General features: G+C 37.7%; 1 protein-coding gene across 4 annotated transcripts in view; it reads left to right on the forward strand.

The window, feature by feature from the left end:
• Nucleotides 1-9,644, forward strand: part of sin3a.L (SIN3 transcription regulator family member A L homeolog) — a 61,976-nt gene extending 52,332 nt beyond the window's left edge. For all 4 annotated transcript variants that reach the window (XM_018252926.2, XM_018252927.2, XM_018252925.2 and 1 more), the window contains exons 19-21: nt 6,255-6,349; nt 6,674-6,872; nt 9,015-9,644. In XM_018252926.2, coding sequence (XP_018108415.1) covers nt 6,255-6,349; nt 6,674-6,872; nt 9,015-9,245 — 525 coding nt within the window. In that variant the 3' untranslated portion in view covers nt 9,246-9,644. The remainder of the gene's footprint in view (nt 1-6,254; nt 6,350-6,673; nt 6,873-9,014) is intronic.
• Nucleotides 9,645-18,062: the final 8,418 nt, after the last annotated feature.

Consider the following 18,062-nt stretch of genomic DNA (forward strand, 5'->3'; position numbering starts at 1 on the left):
GTCAGATTTTACAAGCAAACTAGCTGAACAATTATGTACCATGTGGCCTCCCTTCAAATCAAATTGGTTACTGTTAGGTAACAGGTTAGAGAGCGGCAAAGGAGAAAGTAGTGTTCTGGTTATTATATTGGACATCTGCTCACTCACAGCCTTTATAGCATTTTTAACTATCAATTTATTCAGTTTCATTTTTACACTGAACAGTTCCTTTAATAATGCCAATGTGAACTGATGGTGTAACAGGGCTTTAGTTGTTTATGTTGGATACACTGAATGCATACATTTACAAGCCCTTGGGGTACAGTTTCAGTTATCCATGTAACTTTTTGCATTTTGCTTAGTAAATTGACAAATCATTGTGTACTTAGTAAAGTTGTTTACCTGATGAAGAATTAACAAACATTTCCTAAAGAATTTTGTAGTGTGTAATCCTAGTGAAAAGTTTACATTACCCTACATAACCCCGATTTTAAGTTTTCCCTCATCTAACCTATTTGTATATGAAAAAATCTAGGTCTTTGATAATAGCATATTCTCTACATTGAATATTTGTAAAGGCACATATCTACTGCATCAAGTTTATCCTTCATGTCATATGAAAGTGTAAAGGAGCATATATTTTCACAGCTGTTTGGGGTTTCCCAGGACCATACTTAGTCTACTTCTATGGGATCATACTCCAAAGGATAGTTAGGTGGAGTTTTACACAAATTCATACAGAACTGTTATTCCAACAAATCCAGCATCCCATTAAAGTGCAAGAAACATAGTTTTCAGTGCTAAACTGATTTAACCCAATAAATTGCCCTTTGATTATGAGTAATTAATATACGGCTTGTAGTACATGGATGTGAAAGTACTGATGTCCCTCCTTGATATGGGCCATGCACTAAATTTATGGCATCTGTTCGGATTACCACTAAATAAGATACTTTTGAAAAAGTAGCTAAAACTAAAGCTGTACTAGAGACCTGTGTGAAGGATCCCTGTCGGCTATTACTTCTGTAGGTGATTTCCTCAAATGACACAACCCAAAATACTTCCGTTTCGTTGATGTCTAAAGAAGAATTAATGCCTAAAAAAAAATATGACTAGAAATGCTGTATTTAACAATTGTCCACATCCGCTCCCCATTTTGAATCCTGTTGGGCTATCTCTTGCGTGTCAGTGGAATTGCACATGCTCAGTGTACTGTGGGCTGCTGTTAAAAAGCATATGGGTTATAAAAGGGTATCGAAATGTTATCTGAAAGCGAGGGCACGTCTGTCATAGTAGCTCATGGTACAGGGCTGATTATCACTACTAATGGAGAATGCACTGGCTTAAATGCTGCCAAGTATTGTGAATCTCAATAAAAGTGCAATCCTAGTATTATGAATTTAATATATATTTATACTGCCTAATTGTTCGGCTTAATATGAATGTAATATGATATATATTGTAAGTCCATTCCTAAGCCCAGAGCCTGTGTTGTAAATAGGCAAAAAACAAGAAAGCTACTGGGAGCACCTTTGGAGTCACATATCTTCACTTCTAAAGGGCTCTGGTGTATGTACTGTATAGTAATTCGTTGTTGAGCATTAGTTCTCCTTTAATGGAGAAAAATATTGACTAATGTAACGGTACTCAAGGTACGGTACTTTGAGTAGCTGTTAAGTAGGCAGAGTTTACTAGTCAACTGCTTTCAAAACACATCGGATTGATTTCTATGGGTTACTAGATCAGGCAAACGATATCCATTAACTATTCTGGGGGCTTTCTGATCATCCGCTCTCTTTAAAGGTTATGCAGGCTGTGACCCTAGCTGTCAATGCACTCCCTGTATAGTCCGTTAACTCTAGCATTGCTGACTTTAGCTAGAACAAAAAGCCTGGTATTTCTCCTGGTAGTTGTGTATATCACAAAAGTGCTCAGGGAAGCGCTCTGAATATGTTAACATAAATTTATTGGGGGGGGGGGTAGATAACCTTTAAGCTTGATTCTCCACTTTATAGCCACATGTTTAGGGCAGTATGTTTTAAACAATGTAAGCAATAATAATTAGCAAAACTAACAATAAAAAAAGTGCGTTTCACAATGTAGAAATATTCATTACACTGCAAACTTGTGTTTTATTTAGCACCACAGGCGTATGTAGTGCTTTACAAGACATAAACACAAATGCTGTAGTTATTATGAATAATATTGTTATTATAAATTGTATGAAGAAATACGTGCTGGGAGCTTGGGGTGAGGTCCCTGCCCTGAGTTTACAATCTAGTAGTTCTACAACTGTCCATTTTTTAAGTGGCATAATGTTATTGGTGCAAAATAACTGGTTTTTCAGTAAGACCTTTTATTATGTGCACTGGAGCAAATCTCGAACAATATTTCAATATTTTTTCCATTAATGGTTGAGTTCACAAAACAAATTTATTCACAGAGGAAAAATTGTTTATTGTTCTATTAACATAGCATTTATTACATTGCCCCACTAGTAGTTTCCACTCATTCATTAAGATGTAATTCTTACTGTAATAACATGCCCTTGCATGGTGGTGTTGGTGTTTATAAATAAATGAACACTAATTATAGATACAGTATGATTTGCTTTTATGGATACCACCGCTTACTACTTACTTGTTCAATTGCATTTATAAATCCCTATTGTTTGCTTTGGCTTAACTTCATTATTGCATTCTCTGGACAATGCTTTAGTAGATACAAGAAATATGGCAGATCTCCCTCACTTTTATTGTTATTGTAAGGGAAATTAAGTGCAACAGAAACCCACCTTGTGTACTGTGTTTATAAGTAATGGACCTTACATTCTGGAGTGGCATTACCAAGGGGTTTGGTATGCAAATGCACCACAGTGGCACCTGCTTGGCATAATGTGGCCTGATGTAATCGGCGTTTTAGGTAAGGAATATGTTGAACACAGGGCCCTCTGCAAATTGCTCAGAGCTTGTAGCTGATGGCTGTTGCTTCAGGCAACTTCAAAGGGCCCTTGTCACACAGAGCATTTACTCTGATTCTCTCAACCCTGCCTGAAAAACAGAGTGAAACAGAATCAACGTCGTGTGACCAGGGCCTAGAACAAAACCAGTAGCTCGGCCAATAGCCTTAAAACTATTTAAAACACCTCTTAGTATCTATTTGTGTTCTGTCACTTAGAGGTAAAGCAGTTTGCTTGTTTTATCCGATAGTGACTGTTTAGAACAATTATAAGAATAACACATTTTTGGTGCTATAAGGTGTTTTCCCATTCAAGTCAATAAGGGCACCCTTCCTAGCAAACACATTTGGGCTAGTTAGTGTTTTGACTAAGCAGTACACTTTAGTGACATGAATAGGAGAACCCTTGTGAAAGAAAATATAACTGGCATAATGCCAGGATACACATGGAGAGTTCTGGTTGCTGAGGTTCAGCCCAATGTCAAATATCGATCAGGAAAGCTGGAAAATCTTGTCTGCAAAGACCAAGTCGGGAAGTGAATGCAGTCTTTTCATTATAGATCCCCCTCCCCTATTGGATCTGCTCTTTGGCCTCTGGGCCAAACAATTGGATCATGCTGATTTGGCCCACTTCTTCGTGACTCACCAGACATCATGTTTTGTTTGTATATGGCCATCTTAAGACATGTGAAATCATTGCTGATTCTAAAGAAAGGAGAATAAGCTGACAAAGTATTTCCTCATTCCCAATCTTTTACTTTTTTGCACCTCGTAATGGTTTCATAGAGACTGATCAAACTGACAGGCACTTTTTGGGATGATCTAAGGAACTTACCAAATGAGTAATCTTTATCCACTTGGGCCACTCAGGTGATTCGGTCTCCTGTGCAAATGATTAGATCAGCTGCGGCCTGTGCAGACCCTTTGAAAGAGGGCTAAATGTACACCATGCAGTTTTCATCCAAAAGGATTTTTCAGCCAGCCTGATCGATAGCTTGCCAAACCCAACTCAGTAGTTGTTGAGAAGGTTGATGGACCGATGGGCAAATAAACGGGTGAGTAAGCAGGCAATAGTCTTGTTTTTATCATTAGTGCCATTAGACACACAAAATGACTGCTTATTTACTTTTAAAAAAAATTAAATATATAGTATTCTTTACCTTTTCTCTAATGGTAAGAAAATAAGTTGTTGTTTCCCTCTGCTTTTTTGGGGAGATCAGAATTGTGCTCCCTCTATGGGATCATGTACAAACACGTAAGTTGAAGCACTAGAAATGTACCTCTTACTTAACAGCTGATGCCAATAGATAACATTTTAGTTTTCACGCAAGATTCTGAGACACCTGAAGGCCCAGTGCAGAGCAATGCAGCAGTGCTGCCATCCTCCGTTTGACTCTGTCCCATTCTTTCAAAGCCTCCACTGCTGTCATCAACGAAGAATGCCACAGACCAGGTCGGTTTTTATTGAGCATGCACCTGGATGTCTGTCACAGCAGTTGGAGGCTCTGACAGGATGGCTTGTGATCCAATGTGACAGTTCCTAACCCTGCTGCACATGTCTGCTTTTTATGAACCCTTTTGGGAGTGTGGAAGATGCAATTGGGGATGGGGGCTTTTCTATATAAAAGGATTTAGTTTTATTTTAAGGCAGTGCTGGGCCCAGTGTATGTGACAACCAAGGCAAGTCCCGATCATTGAGGGGGGGGGCAGTTAGTGATGCATGAGGGATACAATGTGCAGTGGTGAAGACATGGTGGGGGGGCATCGTAATACAGCTTCAATTAACAGAAGGCCGAACTAGGGGTAGGTAGAAGAGGTATGTGTCAAGCCTACCCTTAGTTCTGGCCCTGATGTTGGGTCTTTCTGAGATGCATCTCTTCTGAACCCACTGTCCCTTTACTTTTTCTCTGTTCATTTTAAAAAATACCCATTGTTTTTGCTGATCCTTTTTTATTAATTCATCTTCATACAAATATTCAAACAACGGAATAATCTATAAGCTGTAAAGTGATTGCAAACACAAACTTTATAGCAGTGAGGGTAATAGACCCTTATTTAAAGTCATTCTGAAGGATAACTTAATTATTTTGTGTTGTTTTAAGGAATTTAGCATCACTGTAACATTTATGTACTGCATTTAAACACGGTAGTATTTAGCTAGTATAGACCAGTAGACGTGTCATTTCTTAATGAGCAGTGTCTTCTTCAGTAACCAGAAAAATAACCAGTTTTGACAAATGACTTGACATACCACACCTCCAATTACCATTAACGGAAGTTGCAACATCCATGGAATATGTCAAACTGCTGGTCTAATATACAGAAATTATAGGAAGCTGGCCACAATAAATCCTACCTTTTGCTGCTGCAATTATAATCATGGTGACAAAATGACACCCATAGTAACCTAGAATTAATTAAAAAACTTCCATTTATGTTTTGCTTCCTTATTTTTCCTTATGTTGATTGAGTATTGGGATGTATGTTATGTTCTTATCATATATGTCAGTGTTTGAAGTAGCTTCCGCAGCCAGGCCATTCTCTCTCCGATGTCTGACTTTTATAACTAAAAGCTGGGCTGTTTAATGCCATATCAAGCTCAGAGAACAAACTTGGTTTGTATAAGTATGTTACCATTATGTAACACGATGCAATCAAAAAGACCAGATTTTTCTTTTTAAATCTCTCTCGTCTCCAAACATTAATATTCCAGTTTGAGTGCTCATAAACTATTCAGCCTTGCATGGTATCCATCCTGCAGGCCAAGCAGAAAAACATGACTGTCCATATGAACGGATGGTGTGCTATTGTTCTGTATGATTGTCAGAAACTGAAGCCAATGCATCTGTACACAGTATGGATTGGAGTCATTGCCTAGTGGTGGTGGTGGATTGTCATTGGTTGCATGACCAAAACAATAGTAATTTAGATGCAATAATATTACTTAATATTAATTTTTTTAACTGGAAGGGATATAGTATCTACAATAAGTTGTTTTCTTTGAAGACAATACCCTGTTCATTTTCTGTAGTAATAGTGATTATTCCTGTTTATCTGCTGTAGCAGTAATAATGATTCCTGTTTTCCTGACTTAGTTTTATGGTGTGCCAGGCGTATGTCTCTAGGGTTCCTGGAATTAAGTTATATCATGGCACTATATGCATTAAATATACTTTATAGTTAGACAAATCTATACTTTAATGTGGATGGATTGCTACTGTGGTGCATTTTTATTATTCCTTCTAGTCCCAGCTGGTTTATATGATCTGTTTTCGTATCTCAAATTCAAACATTAACCTTGCGAATATTTCTTGCAGCGTTGGTCTGATTACATTGAGAGGTACATGAACTGTGACTCCACTTCACCAGAACTTCGAGAGCACCTTGCACAGAAACCTGTGTTCTTGCCTAGGTGAGTGTTTTGATGAATGCAAACTTAAAAAGGTACCCTTAAAGAATAAGTAAACCTTTATTTTCTCTCTCTAAAATGAGTCTAAACGGCACCCAGAATAGCATACATTTCTCCCTCCATTAATTTACCAGAGTAATTTTAGAGTAATAGAGTAATTTTAGGTGATTTTAAAAATAAAAGGCTTACTTATCCTTTAAGTACTTATCCTTTAAGTTAAGAAATCTTTCCAAATGTGACTTTTTTTATTCTAGGGGGTGGAGTAATGGTTTTGTAAGTAATGTAAAACACTGCATCACACTTTGTTTGTGTTGTGTTCTTGCTTAGGAACCTGCGCAGAATAAGAAAATGCCAGAGGGGCAGAGAGCAGCAAGAGAAAGATGGAAGTGGAAAGCGCGCACTGGAGAACTTGGAGAGCCTTGATAAGCTTCAGTGCAAGTTTAAACTGAATTCTTACAAGATGGTCTATGTAATAAAATCCGAGGACTACATGTATCGGCGTACTGCGCTGCTGCGGGCACAGCAGGTAATTTATCAATGCACAAAAAGGCTGGTGTGATTTATTTTTGGGGGTGGGGGGGCATGAAGTTCTGAGGGCAGCCAAACCAAAACAGATGTCACATCAAAAGCCCATACAGGGAAGTAGTGTTCGTAAAAGTCCATGCAAGTAGATCACAGTTGTAAATATGGCAGCATGGGAGTTGAATATAATGAAAGATTAGTAACATAGGATACTAAAATGGAGGCTACCTCTGTAAATTAGTTCTACTTACCTTTTTTCTTAGAGAGCATTATTTATTTGTTGCCTATAATATACTAGTTATTTGAATCCAGCTTATACAAAAATGTTTTATTGAGAGGCAAAGTATCCGTTTTACTGAAGTGCAATTGCTATTTTGTCAATGACACATATCCGCGATGTGTTGTGCACAAAACATTGCTTTTATTTATCTTGAACGTATTGTGCTTGAATCACAGTGTATTTTATTCTAACTTTTTGACTTCCTTGTTTCCTTCTGGCAAAATAAGATTCTAGACAGATCTACAGGGATTATTCAAGGGGGCATGATCTCAATGAATAGGGCTGGAGCCACCCTATACTTTTTGCTTATTGATTTCATTAGGAAATAGGAATAGTTTTTATTTCTTGCTATAATTATAAGTAAAGTTACATTATTCTGCTTCCTGTCCAAAGGAGCACAATACCATGTACCTCCTCTTGAAATGTGCACAATTGTCAACATCCCCAACCTTCTGGGAAGCCCTCTTTATAAGGTGCTGCTTCCAAGTATTCTCATAATCGATGATTGGCACATAAACTGGCATAAATACTGCCTTTTTGTATTCTTTACTTTGAACCACCATTTTGTGATGTTATTTGTAGAGTCCTGCAGCGGGTCGTGTACCCGCGGGTTACCCGGGAAAAAAAGCAGGCACCCTGCGGAAGGAGGGGATGATTTTCAGGTGCACGTATACCTGCTGCTCTGCGGGTCGGGTTGCGGGTCTCATCTAAATGTCTTATCTTATGTAATATTGTCTATATTTTACGCCTTTAAAAGTTTTACAAAACGTGTTTCTGTCCCGCCCACTTTTGATGACGTCACTTCCGGTTCGCAGCACATCACTTCCTGTTTGATGGTGGTGTGTCAGGTTGCGGATAAGGCAGTTGCGGGTCTGGGTCGGGTAGCGGATCAACGTGGCTAAATATGCGGGTTCAGGTCGGGTCCAGGTCTTAGAAATTGGTTCCGCGCAGGACTCTAGTTCTTTGTGAACACTTGATAATAATGCTGGTTGTAAGTAGGAAGGTGGGGGTAAAAGACAAAGCTATCTCCATCATTTGTCTGATGTAATATCATGTATGTGTGCCGTTGTTTTATACAGTGCCTTATATGAGGCAGAGGGATGGCTTTTACCTATGCTTCATACATTTAAGCATTCTTCTGGAAAGCATTGCATTCATCCAGTTATTACATTTGAGCAATATAAAAGTTATTGTTGATAAGCCAGTGTAAATTCTAAGCCCAAGAGCTGCAGTACACAAAATGTAAATAATTTAAAAAAAACATAACAAATGAACACCAATTGCAGATATTCTTAAAATTGTTAAAATTTGTTAAAATTTACACAAGTTAACAAAAACAGAAACTTAATTTATATAAGGGTATAATAAGGGTAATTTTCCGCAAAGCCTAGGTTAAAGATGACCTTTTCTGCGGCTAATATTAGCTCTGTTTCAAACTTACTAGGTAATCATCAGGTTATAGGGTAATCAATCAAACTTACTAGGTAATCATCAGGTTATAGGATAATCAATCAAAACTAAAGGCTTTAAAGCAAATGTAACCTCTTTCTTAAATGTATATTGTTCTATAAACTGGCATCCTGTTTAATTCCTCCAGAATAAAAACTTGCAGGTATTGGTGCTTTGGTTAAAATTCAAGTTTTTTGCTAATGAAATAGTCTTGTGCAAATGGGGGATGACACACCAGTTAATTTCAAATTACCTTTTGTGAAAGTGTAATGTACACATACATCTTCATTAATACTGGGGGACCTCGTTACATTTCAATTGAAATCAAACCAGACATCATTGGTATAATTGACTGTGACATGACTCTGTATATCTTGTTTTTGTCATAATTTCCCTGAATTGTTGCTTTCTTTACAGTCCCACGAACGAGTGAGTAAACGATTGCACCAGCGCTTCCAGTCCTGGCTGAGAAAATGGAATCTTGAACATGTTAGCCATGAAATGGCCTCTGAAACCCGAAAATGGCTGATGGGGGAGGGTGTTGAGGGAATGGTGCCTTGTACCACTAGTAGAGACTCTGAGATCCTGCACTTTGTGGACATAAATAAGTATAGAGTCAAGTATGGGGCAGCCTTCAAAACCCCATAACATTTTTAAACTGGAGAGGAATACATTAAAAAAAAACCCTGAGAACTCTTAATGAGATTAATCTGAAGAGCATTGCCTGCTGTCTAAACCAGAAGGATGACCATCAAAGGCATGACTAGGCCTCAAACCTTACATAGAGAATTTATGAACCTCTTCTTCTGCCAGAGGAATATTTAATCCTCTGACTGGAGAAATGGTACAGTGTTACTGAAAATGTCCGACCTTCCTGCCATTTCGTCCCTGTAAATCCTCTTTGCCACCCTTCTGTAAATACATGCGTGTACATAACGTCAACGAAGGTCCATTTGATTAAGTTCCTGTACCCCATATTGCATATTATTTTATAACAAGTATCATTAGTTTTATGTTAGATGTCTTTGTAACATAGTAATGGGGAAAGGGACATCTCAGAGAGCCACACCCTCCTTTATTACAGTTTTTACCAAAGGGAGTCTGTTGAAAAGTGTGGTTTTAGTATATATATATATATATATATATATATATATATATATATATATATATATATATATATATATATATATATATATATATATATATATTTCTTCCCTTGACTGTCTGTCAGTGTGTTTTATTTTTCTTTTCCAACCCAACTTAATTTTTTTTTTCTGACCCCTTTTTTTAAACACATTGTAAATAAAGTAAAGATTTGGTATGATATATATGTTTTTGATGAAACAAAAGTTAAAATAACTTTTGGACATTTTTTTATAACATTGGACATTTCTTTAAAAAAAAAAAAAAAATCTAATTTAACCCAGGAGAGTTGCTTGTTATGTTTGGGCTGGAAGTGATAACTGACAATCACAGGGGTTTGTACGATTAATATTTTCACTGCAGCAAGCGTTGCAAAACCTAAAGCATTGTTGAAGCTTAAGTAGAAAATGCAATAATGAACATAGGGCAATATTCTTGAGCTGCTAATAATATTTTATTTATACTGCAACAGTTGTGTTGTTTTTGAAAGTGAAAGCTGGTGCACTTTTCCACAGTGCAACATGTCATGATCTTTTCACTGGTGAGTATTTCTAAACATCTTTTATGATTGGTGGAGTAGATGAAAGCTCTGTGGCTTTAAATTGCCACTTTAATAGTTGCCTTTTCAGCTCTAAATATAAAGTGAAAGTATACCCAAAAATGAAGGATGAATGAACTTCAAAAATGTGTAGTTTCTTCTTCCTACATTAGAGCGTTTTTCAGTATTATATGTTTTATGGTGTCAGTACAATAGGGCACTTTTCATTTCAAATCCTTGTTTATCCATCAGCTAAATATATTTAAATGCTGACATTACTCTGATGTTTGAGTATTTTTCCAATAAAAGTGTAACATTTAAGACTTTGATTTGAATATTTAAATTGCTTTTTGTTTATTTTCAGTGTATTTGCCACAAAAGCTTGTTATTAATGATTTATGATGTGTTGGGTGTTTTTGGCTAAAAGTGCCTGAACTTGCTTTTCTATAATGCATCCTACACATCTGAACTTGTCTGTTCTGAAAATACTGACTGCAGTCCTGTCTCACACACACAATGTTGGAAGGAGACGCTACATATTTTTAGAGCATAAGCACCATTTCTCTCTACCCATTCCACAACTACAACCTCCAGATTCCTTCACTGGCTGCTTATATTGTAAGATCATTAAGTGTTTGTTCTTACCATAGTTACTCCATCCCCTGTCTCTCGTGTTCAGTCACTAGGGAATAGGTAAGAGGTTTCCTTTCTGCAAGTTTTATCTTCTGTGCTGATCCTGAGAAATGCCTTAATTTTGGGTATACTTTCCTTTCATCATAAAGATGGTGGTATGCATTATATCATCCAATAAGACAATGGAGGTAATACTTCTAACAAGCACATTCACATGTCTTAAAGGGGATGTAAACAAGAAAAAATGTGCCTTATAAAGTAAGTCATTCAAAGCTGCTGTCTGGTTCACAGTTTTAATGCTTTTTTAAAAGTAAATTGTAAATGTAATTACTATTGTATGCATCCGTTTGTCCCTTGCTATTGTTTGCCCTGGTGACCCTGATTTGAAACTGTGTAGCAGAAACCAGCTGATTTTGCTACATTTTTTCTCAAAAGAACAAGAAAGGGACAGACCTATTACTTTCAGTTGCAGATACGTTTGCAAGTAACTTTAAAAACCCTTGACTTTTTTTTAATAAATGTTATTGGAAAATTGATAATTAATCTTCTATTAGGTGACCTTATATCACCTTAAAAGGAGAAGAAATTGGGGGTGCCAAAAGTTAGGTTCCCCAGGTTGTTGCTCCTGTTAGCAGAAAACGTGCATCTGGCTGGAGTTCCTATCAGCAATCACAATGGAGTGGTCCTCTTCCTGCTTTTTTTTCCTGCACAGGTGTGTGTGCACAACGGAGTTAAAAAGCTGAACTTTATTAAACAATAAATAAATAAATAAAAAGGCATCCTTTTCACTTAATTGTTGAAGGGTAGCGAAGAAGGATGAGGCGGAAGAAGACCACTCTGTGGTGCTTGCCAAGGACCCTGGGCTGGTGCGTTTTTTTTTCTTTCTTATATGTGATTTATGTATACTGGCAATATGCAATGTTTAAATATCAAAAGGTCTCAGTGGAAAGGCTTAAACATCAGTAAAGTACACCGTTAGGACTGATTTTCTTTATTAAGGGTGTTTGTACTGATGCCAGAACTAGAGGCACTACCCTGATCCGTGATGTGGTCTCTGGCTGTTCTCCGCGGTTTGGGCCCCTGCCACCATTGAAAGCAAAGCTTATGGCTATATTATACAGCGATATTCTTGACAATTCTGTGCTTCCTATTTTGTGTCAGCAGTTTGGAGAAGGCTTTTACCTGTTAAAGCACAATAAAGCCACCCTGCATAAAGCTAGGTCCATAGAGAATGCTTTCGCTGATTAGAGTTAAAGAAACCAAATGGCCTTAACAAAGCCCTGACCTCAACCAAATTGAACACCTGTGGGATGAATTTGAATACTGACTTGAACATCAGTGCTCAACCGCTAGTGGGAAAACCTTCCCAGAAGAGCAAAAAGTGTTAGAGCAGCAAAGGGAAGACCAGTTTCATACTCTTACCTTTTATCTAGTATAGGTAAATCTAAAAACAACTGGACTTGCTATGTAATTACACAGCAAGTCCAGTTGTTTTTAGATTTACCTTTACTAGATATACCATGACCTGGATGAATGAATGAATCTACATAGTCATTGTTAACTTTGATTTGGTAGTGAGTTGTTTTGACACACGTGTCTAGATGCTTATGGATACACAGTGTACTTCCTGTTTGACATAAAAAGGCCATTTTAGAGCAAATTTGGTGTTAAATGTACTTACTGGAACAGTAACACCAAAAAATTAGAAGCAATGACAGTATAATGTACTGTTGCCATCCACTATAAAAACTGGTGTATTTGCTTCAGAAAATCTACTATAGTTTATATAAACAAGCTGCTGTGTAGCCATGGGGGCAGCCATTCAAGCACAGAATACACAGTAGCTAGCAGATAAGTTCTGAAGAATCCCTCCCATTGTATACTATAGAGCTTATTTGTTATCTGCTGTGTATCCTGTACCTTTTCTCATTTTTCAGCTTTGACTTCAGCTGCCCCCATGGCTACACAGCAGCTTGTTTATATAAACTATATTAGAGTTTCTGCAGCAAACACAGCAGTTGTACCAGTTCATAGCAACAGTATATTATATTTTTATTACTTTAAAACACTTTAATTTTTTTAATGTTACTGTTACTTTAATAACCCAAACCTTCTCTGAATGAAAAGTTGCCTTTAGCTGGTGAATAGCATATTAAAGGGATACTGTCATGTGAAAAAAATTTTTTTTCAAAATGAATGAGTTAATAGTGCTGCTCCAGCAGAATTCTGCACTGAAATCCATTTCTCAAAAGAGCAAACAGATTGTTTTATATTCAATTTTGAAATCTGACATGGGGCTAGACATTTTGTCAATTTCCCAGCTGCCCCTGGTCATGTGACTTGTGCTCTGATAAACTTCAATCACTCTTTACTGCTGTACTGCAAGTTGGAGTGATATCACCCCCCTCCCTTCCCACCTCCCCCCCAGCAGCCAAACAAAAGAACAATGGGAAGGTAAGCAGATAGCCGCTCCCTAACACAAGATAACAGCTGCCTGGTAGATCTAAGAACAACACTCAATAGTAAAAACCCATGTCCCACTGAGACACATTCAGTTACATTGAGAAGGGAAAACAGCAGCCTGCCAGAAAGCATTTCTCTCCTAAAGTGCAGGCACAAGTCACATGACCAGGGGCAGCTGGGAAATTGACAAAATGTCTAGCCCCATGTCAGATTTCAAAATTGAATATAAAAAAATCTGTTTGCTCTTTTGTGAAATGAATTTCAGTGCAGAATTCTGCTGGAGTAGCACTATTAACTGATGCGTTATGAAAAAAAACATGTTTTCCGATGACAGGATTCCATTAAGGGGTCATTTATACAAAAGATTGTCAGATTTTGTTGGATGTAATAGATGGAACACAAACCACTGGGATAAAAACCTAATAATTGTGATAAAATAGGCATCTTGCAATATCTTCACTACAAAATGGTTTACAGAAAAAAGCCCTTAAATGTATCTTATGATTCTACAAACCTATTTACAATGTGTATAGTTGATAAGTGTCTTTGGGAAAATCAGATTTAATTTGTATTATGGGCACCTTATTGGGATCACTCTGTTCACTCTGAGGCTATAAGGTTGAGCAACTGAGTGAGTGATAAACATGTTGAGCGAGATTTCTCAACCATTTTCACAAAGCCCCACCTAATTGTGGGTTGAGTTTTGAACTGTGATTGGATAAAAAAAAAGTAGGCTTGCTGATATAAACATTGTGAAAAATTTAATAGTATCTCTCTAATCTACATTAGCATGTACTGTACATGTGCCAAACTGAAATCATTTGCCATGTCTCCCACTATACATCAAATACTTGTGCCCACTGACTAGTAAACTCTTCCACTCGATGCAGCAAACATGTTACATCCAACTCTTACTACAGTGGGAGCATATAAACCATCAGCTAGTTGGATATAGTAGCAGAAAAAAAGACATTTATACTGTATATAGTGCTACTTGTGTACACTCTGCTGTACATGAAAAATGAAAATACTTTTCTGCCATCTTTGTTTCATATTTGTTTCCATATCCAAGCCTTGATAAATGCAGGAGCCACAGAATGTTTCATGGATTTATCTTTTGTGTGTCTACATTATTGTTTATATGGATAGTGAGGCGAAACAAAGATATATTTTAATGCTGAGACTTTACAGCACTGCTAACTGTATAACTTTTTTGCAAGGGATCCTTTATGTGTAGCTGTTAAGTCCTTTTCAAATTAAACATGAAATACAATTTCCATTTTTTATTAAAGCATTCATAGCTGTTGTAAGCTCATTTAAAAATCTCGGCTGTCAATCAAATATTGTCTGCCCCTCCTCTATGCCTTAGGCTTAGATGCGGGGCAGACAATTACTTTCACTTTCCATTCAGCACTTCCTAGATGTCACTGCCCTTCCCACATTCCCCCGTTCTCTTAACCATTTAATTTTGTAGCCAGGGCATGGGGATGGACATCAGGTCCCCCATTTTGGTGCACAAACAAGATTCTGAGATGATGCAAGGCTTGTCTTAATAACAGTCTCCACAAAATGGCGCCTGCCTGCTTACTGTAATTATGAGTTCCCAGACTGAAGGAAACGAGATTCAAATAATTTTTATAGTGTAATTAAAGTTCATTTTGCTTGTCTAATGTGATAAAATAGGATTATGAATATTTTTTTGGGTGACGGGTTCCCTTTAAGGTAATTCATGGCCACCTTTAAAAAGGAATGTCCACCCATTTATGCACATGCTTCGTGGTCCACCAGGAAGCCGTTTTTTATGTATGTATGAATAACTTTATTTGTAAAGCACTGTTAAGGAGCCGCAACGCTGTACAATGCATACAAGTACAACATATATACTGTGTATATATATTATACACACACGAAGACAAATCACACAATGAATATGTACAGAGCTCATATCGGGACAAAGTGCTATGTGGTGAGATACAGTGGGAAGTCCCTGCTCTGTAGAGCTTATAGTCTAAGTGGGTCAGAGGCTAACATACAGCCACAAATTGGAGATGAAAAAGTGCACAAGGTAAGGCATAGTCCAGTAGGTACAGGACCAATGTTCTAGTGCTCCAAAAGGTACTTGAAGAGACTGAGAGAAGGTTCCTTACGGAGAAATTCAGGGATGGAATTCCAGAGGTAAGAAGCAGCAAGATAGAAGGGGTTGAGAGGAGATGTGGATATTGTGAAGAGAAGGTGGCTCTGAGAGGAGCGGAGAAGACGACCAGGAATGTAGGCTGCTTAGGATTGTAGTTTATGTTGAGCAGGTTCCCTTTTAAGAGAGAGCAGAAGGATCCTGGTAGCAGAGTTTAAGATTGATTCGAGGGGAGAGAGATGGGAGTCAGAAAGACCGCTTAGTAGGAGAATAGTCTAAACTGGATAAGTTAGGGGCATGGATTAATGTTTATGCTGTTGTTTGTGAAAGAAATGGGTGTATCTTAGCTATATTGTGGAGAAAGAAGCAACAAGTTTTGGCAGTATTATTAATATGCTTAGAGAAGGAGAGGGACTTTTCAAAGATGACCCCCAAGCAGTGTGCTGAGTTAATAGGGTTAATGGTCATGCCATCAATAGTAATGGTGAAAGGACCATGAGCTCTGTCTTGGCTAAGTTGAGCTTGAGGTGTTGTTGGTTCATCCAGGAAGAGATAGCTACTAAGCAGTCTGCGATCTGGGTCTGAACCTCTGTTAGTGAGGGGGTGTCTAAATATATATGGATGTCATCGGCATACAAGTGATATTTAAAGGCCAAAAGATATCTGGTCTCCTAAAGAGATAGGGTACAAGGAGAACAACAGAGGACCAAGTACAGAACCCTGAGGCACCCCCACATTAAGATGAACAGGGGCAGAGGAGTTGTTTGCAAAAGTAACAGAGAAGGAGCGGTCAGAAAGATAGGAGGAGAACCAAGATGCAGCTTGATCATGGATAACGATTGAATGTAGAATTTAAATAAAAACAGAATGGTTAACCGTATAAGCAGAAGATAAGTCCAGGAGAATGAGAATAGAGTAATGCCCTTTGGCTTTAGCAGTCTGGAGATTATTTACAACTCTACATAAGGTAGTCTCAGAGGAGTGTGCAGGTCGAAAGCCAGACTGCATAGGGTCCAGCAGATTCACAGTTAATACGGGAAAGGACAAGACGTTCCAGAAGTTGAGGCTAGCGGTAAAAGAGAGAAATAGCAGTAGTTAGACAAACAGGATGGGTCTAGTGTAGCCTATTTCATGTGCCTGTGCAGATTTTTTTGGAAAAGAAAAGAATTGTTATATAAAAATCAACAGGTTAAACAGAATGACAACCGTAGTTTGTGTCTAAATATGTGAGGCACAGTAAAAGTATAGAGAAGGTCATAAAGAAATATTGGCCAGTCATCCAACGTGATAAGACTTTTGGCAAATTATTTAAGGAACACCCTTGGTTTTTCTATAGGAAGGGAATGCGTATCAGGGACTTATTTTGCCCATCAGAATTACCTTTAGAAAAAAAAAACAGGTTCCTGGGAGTACAAAAAAAGGGTACTTTTCCGTGCTTTAATTTTGTGTGCTGTGCTTCGATAATTAAACGGACAAGTATAAATCATCCCACTCAAGGAAAGAAACTAATTTTGAACGACTGCCACATGTGACTCTAAAGGGGTCATGTATATGCTGAAGTGCCCGTGTGGCCTAGTCTATGTGGGACAGACAATGAGAAATGTGAAAACTAGGATTAAGGAGCATAAAGGGGATAGAAGGAATTCTAAAAAAGGATCTCAAACAGATACAACAGTAGCCCGACATTTTAATGAGGCAAAACAGCCACTGGCAACTGAAATGGGTGGTCCTCGAGGTAGTACAACCATTAAATCGAGGTGGTAATTTCAAGCAAAAGATGCTACAACGTGAAGCCAAATGGATTTCAAAATTTAATTCACTTGCCCCAGTAGGTCTTAATGACGCCTGGAGGTTAAAATGCTTTTTATAAGAAATGTAATGTTATAATCTTGTCTGTTTCTGATTTGAAATGATGCCTATCCTCTCAGCTGGGGGTAGGGAAAAAGCTATTGCCATAATACGTGAATAGTATAGTAATGTGTAAATATTAAAACAATGTATTTAACCAGAACTATTGTGGAAAGGCACAGTTATGCATGTAGTTTCCGATTAATAGGACAGGTAGATCCAGAAATGGATAGTACCACCGTTCATGTGTATATGCTTATATTGAATTGTTTTTAATCAAACAATAGGGGGGGTTGCCTGTCTTGCAATGAATAAGGTGATGTTGGATTTTATTGCAGATTGAATTTGAGGACATGAAACTTGGGTACTTGGACACCACCTGTTCACTGGGGATTTCCTGGACTTTTTACATTTTCTACAGATTTTTTACACATTTTACGGTTTTCTTTGGACTAAGAGATAATTGGTGGGAGGAGGAGCACTGTGTGGTAATTAAGGCTATAAGATGTTTTTTGACCATGTGATTGTTACACTTGAGGAAGGGTTCACGTGATCCGAAACATGTCGTGTGTACAATAAAGCACTAAGCAGCAGAGCTCTGCAGTCTATGGCTTCCTTCACCATTTCCGATTCATTATAAGGAATAGTACTGCCCCCTTTGGGTTGTGTTTGGGTTGTATAACTGTAATCCCACAATAGTGTCGACAAT

The sequence above is a fragment of the Xenopus laevis genome, chromosome 3L (genome assembly GCF_017654675.1).
Source record: "Xenopus laevis strain J_2021 chromosome 3L, Xenopus_laevis_v10.1, whole genome shotgun sequence".
Classification (NCBI taxonomy): domain Eukaryota; kingdom Metazoa; phylum Chordata; class Amphibia; order Anura; family Pipidae; genus Xenopus; species Xenopus laevis.